General features: G+C 32.0%; 1 protein-coding gene across 1 annotated transcript in view; it reads right to left on the reverse strand.

Annotated features, from left to right (window-relative positions):
• Positions 1–238: 238 nt before the first annotated feature.
• The window catches only part of LOC106464047 (transmembrane protease serine 3-like), a gene marked incomplete at its 5' end in the record, with an annotated part of 5,137 nt that continues 3,494 nt past the window's right edge, over positions 239–1,881 (reverse strand). Inside the window, 2 exons of the mRNA XM_022391705.1 lie at positions 239–413; positions 869–1,020. Coding sequence (XP_022247413.1) covers positions 258–413; positions 869–1,020 — 308 coding nt within the window. The remainder of the gene's footprint in view (positions 414–868; positions 1,021–1,881) is intronic.

Raw genomic sequence — 1,881 nt, forward strand, 5'->3', positions numbered from 1 at the left:
AAAAATAATTAACTGGTTTAAGTTTCGTAAGGGAGAAAATACAATCCACATAAATGTTAAAAACGTTAATATATGATTACAATATAAAAACAGCACAGGTTAATGTAGGTAATCGTTTGTAAATTAAAGAGCTGAATTTAAAATTATCGATTACTGTAGCCACAAGTTAAGCTAGATTATTAAGAAATACGAAACTATTAAATTACCGTATTAAGAAATTTATACGTATTGAAAGGAATCGCTGGTGATCATTGAGTTTAAAGTTTGGTTAAAGCAATCCAATCTAAGAAGTATGTGATCCGAGTGTAAACATCTGGAAAACCTCTCTTGGCACAGCCTGACCCAAATGATGTAAGTCCTGCCAAGTACCATTTATCCCCTCTCTTGCATTGAAAGGGTCCACCCGAGTCTCCCTGAAATGTGTAATAAGAAGATCCATTTTATTGAATTACTCAATCGTTATTTTCGGTCAACGAAATACATAGATGCCTAACGCTTGTGTCGTGCTAAAAGTATTGTATATATATATATCAATAACCATATTTTATTTGAAAATAAATAAAATGTTGTTCATCTTAGTTTGTTGGGTAATCTTTCTTATAAAAAAACAATTAAAAATATTTTTCCGGACATAAAAGCAAAGCGAGGCTTCGGTTAACTAAAACAAACACAATTTTAAGTCAATAATTACAACGAATCATTGATGAGGATATCCTCTTTTACATAAGAAAACCAAGTTATCAAACACAAGTCAAAACAAAACAAAAATTAAATCAACTATTACTTAGCCTCTCAAGTTGTGAATATGGGTCTTAAAATGTAGAATGTCTGATTCAAACACTTCTGTCCATTTAAAAATTATACTTACATGGCAAGTCCCCTTCCCGCCTTCCAAAGTGCCTGCACATAAATGCCATCGGTGGATGGATATATCAAACTTATCATGGTATGCATTGTGGCATACAGAATTGTCAAATACTTTTACATTAACTTTTCTAAGAACAGATGATCCCTTTTTGTCTGAAAACAATAACATAAACAGTTTTTCAGATGCTTAACTATTTTTATCTTATTAATATTCTAGTAAACACAAAATTTACGATATATAGCTCGTAAAACGCAAGTTTTGCTAATTTCTGGTGTTTATACATCACCCATAATTATATTTTCAGTCCAATAAATTAAACATATTCTGTCAAAACAAACTAAGCTCCGAACAGAGATATATCCTTACTTATTCGATAGCTATTTGATTTATTGCAAGTTTAAAAATAAGGTCGCGCGCTCTTTAATTTTGTGGTTCAATTTATTTGTGATTGGAGTTAGCCAATTTTTCTTTTCCCTATTCATATTCTAGTAAACACAAATGTAACGATATAAAACGCTTAACACTCAAGTTTTGCTGTTTTCTAGTGCTATATGTATCTTGCATAATTTTATTCTCAGTCCATTAAATTAAATATAATATATTGGAAAATGTAGCTAGAATTAAACATAGTCTATCAACACAATCCACTGAATTAATCCTTCTTTGTAGCTGACAGTGTGAAATATTAACTTAGATGTATCTGGGTCGTTAGAGAATGTTACTTGTTAGTCATTTGGTAAGTTTATTTGAAGGAAAACTTTTACAGCACCTCCCCCTCCAATAAATCAAATGAGGTCTCTCAAAACTAGTGAAGTTTTTCGGTTTGTACCCTCTCCTCTGTCTCAGTGGTAACTCAGTGGGCTTAAAACACTAAAAACTGAATTTTGATACCAGCGGAGGGTGACCCACAGATAGCCCATCGTGTAGCTCTGTGTTTTATAACAAATCATTCCGGTTTTTGTTAGGTAGTCGTCATACCGTTTTGTTGAAGAGAAGGGATGAGTAGAAGTTAT

The sequence above is a fragment of the Limulus polyphemus genome, unplaced genomic scaffold, assembly GCF_000517525.1.
Source record: "Limulus polyphemus unplaced genomic scaffold, Limulus_polyphemus-2.1.2 Scaffold1548, whole genome shotgun sequence".
NCBI lineage: Eukaryota > Metazoa > Arthropoda > Merostomata > Xiphosura > Limulidae > Limulus > Limulus polyphemus.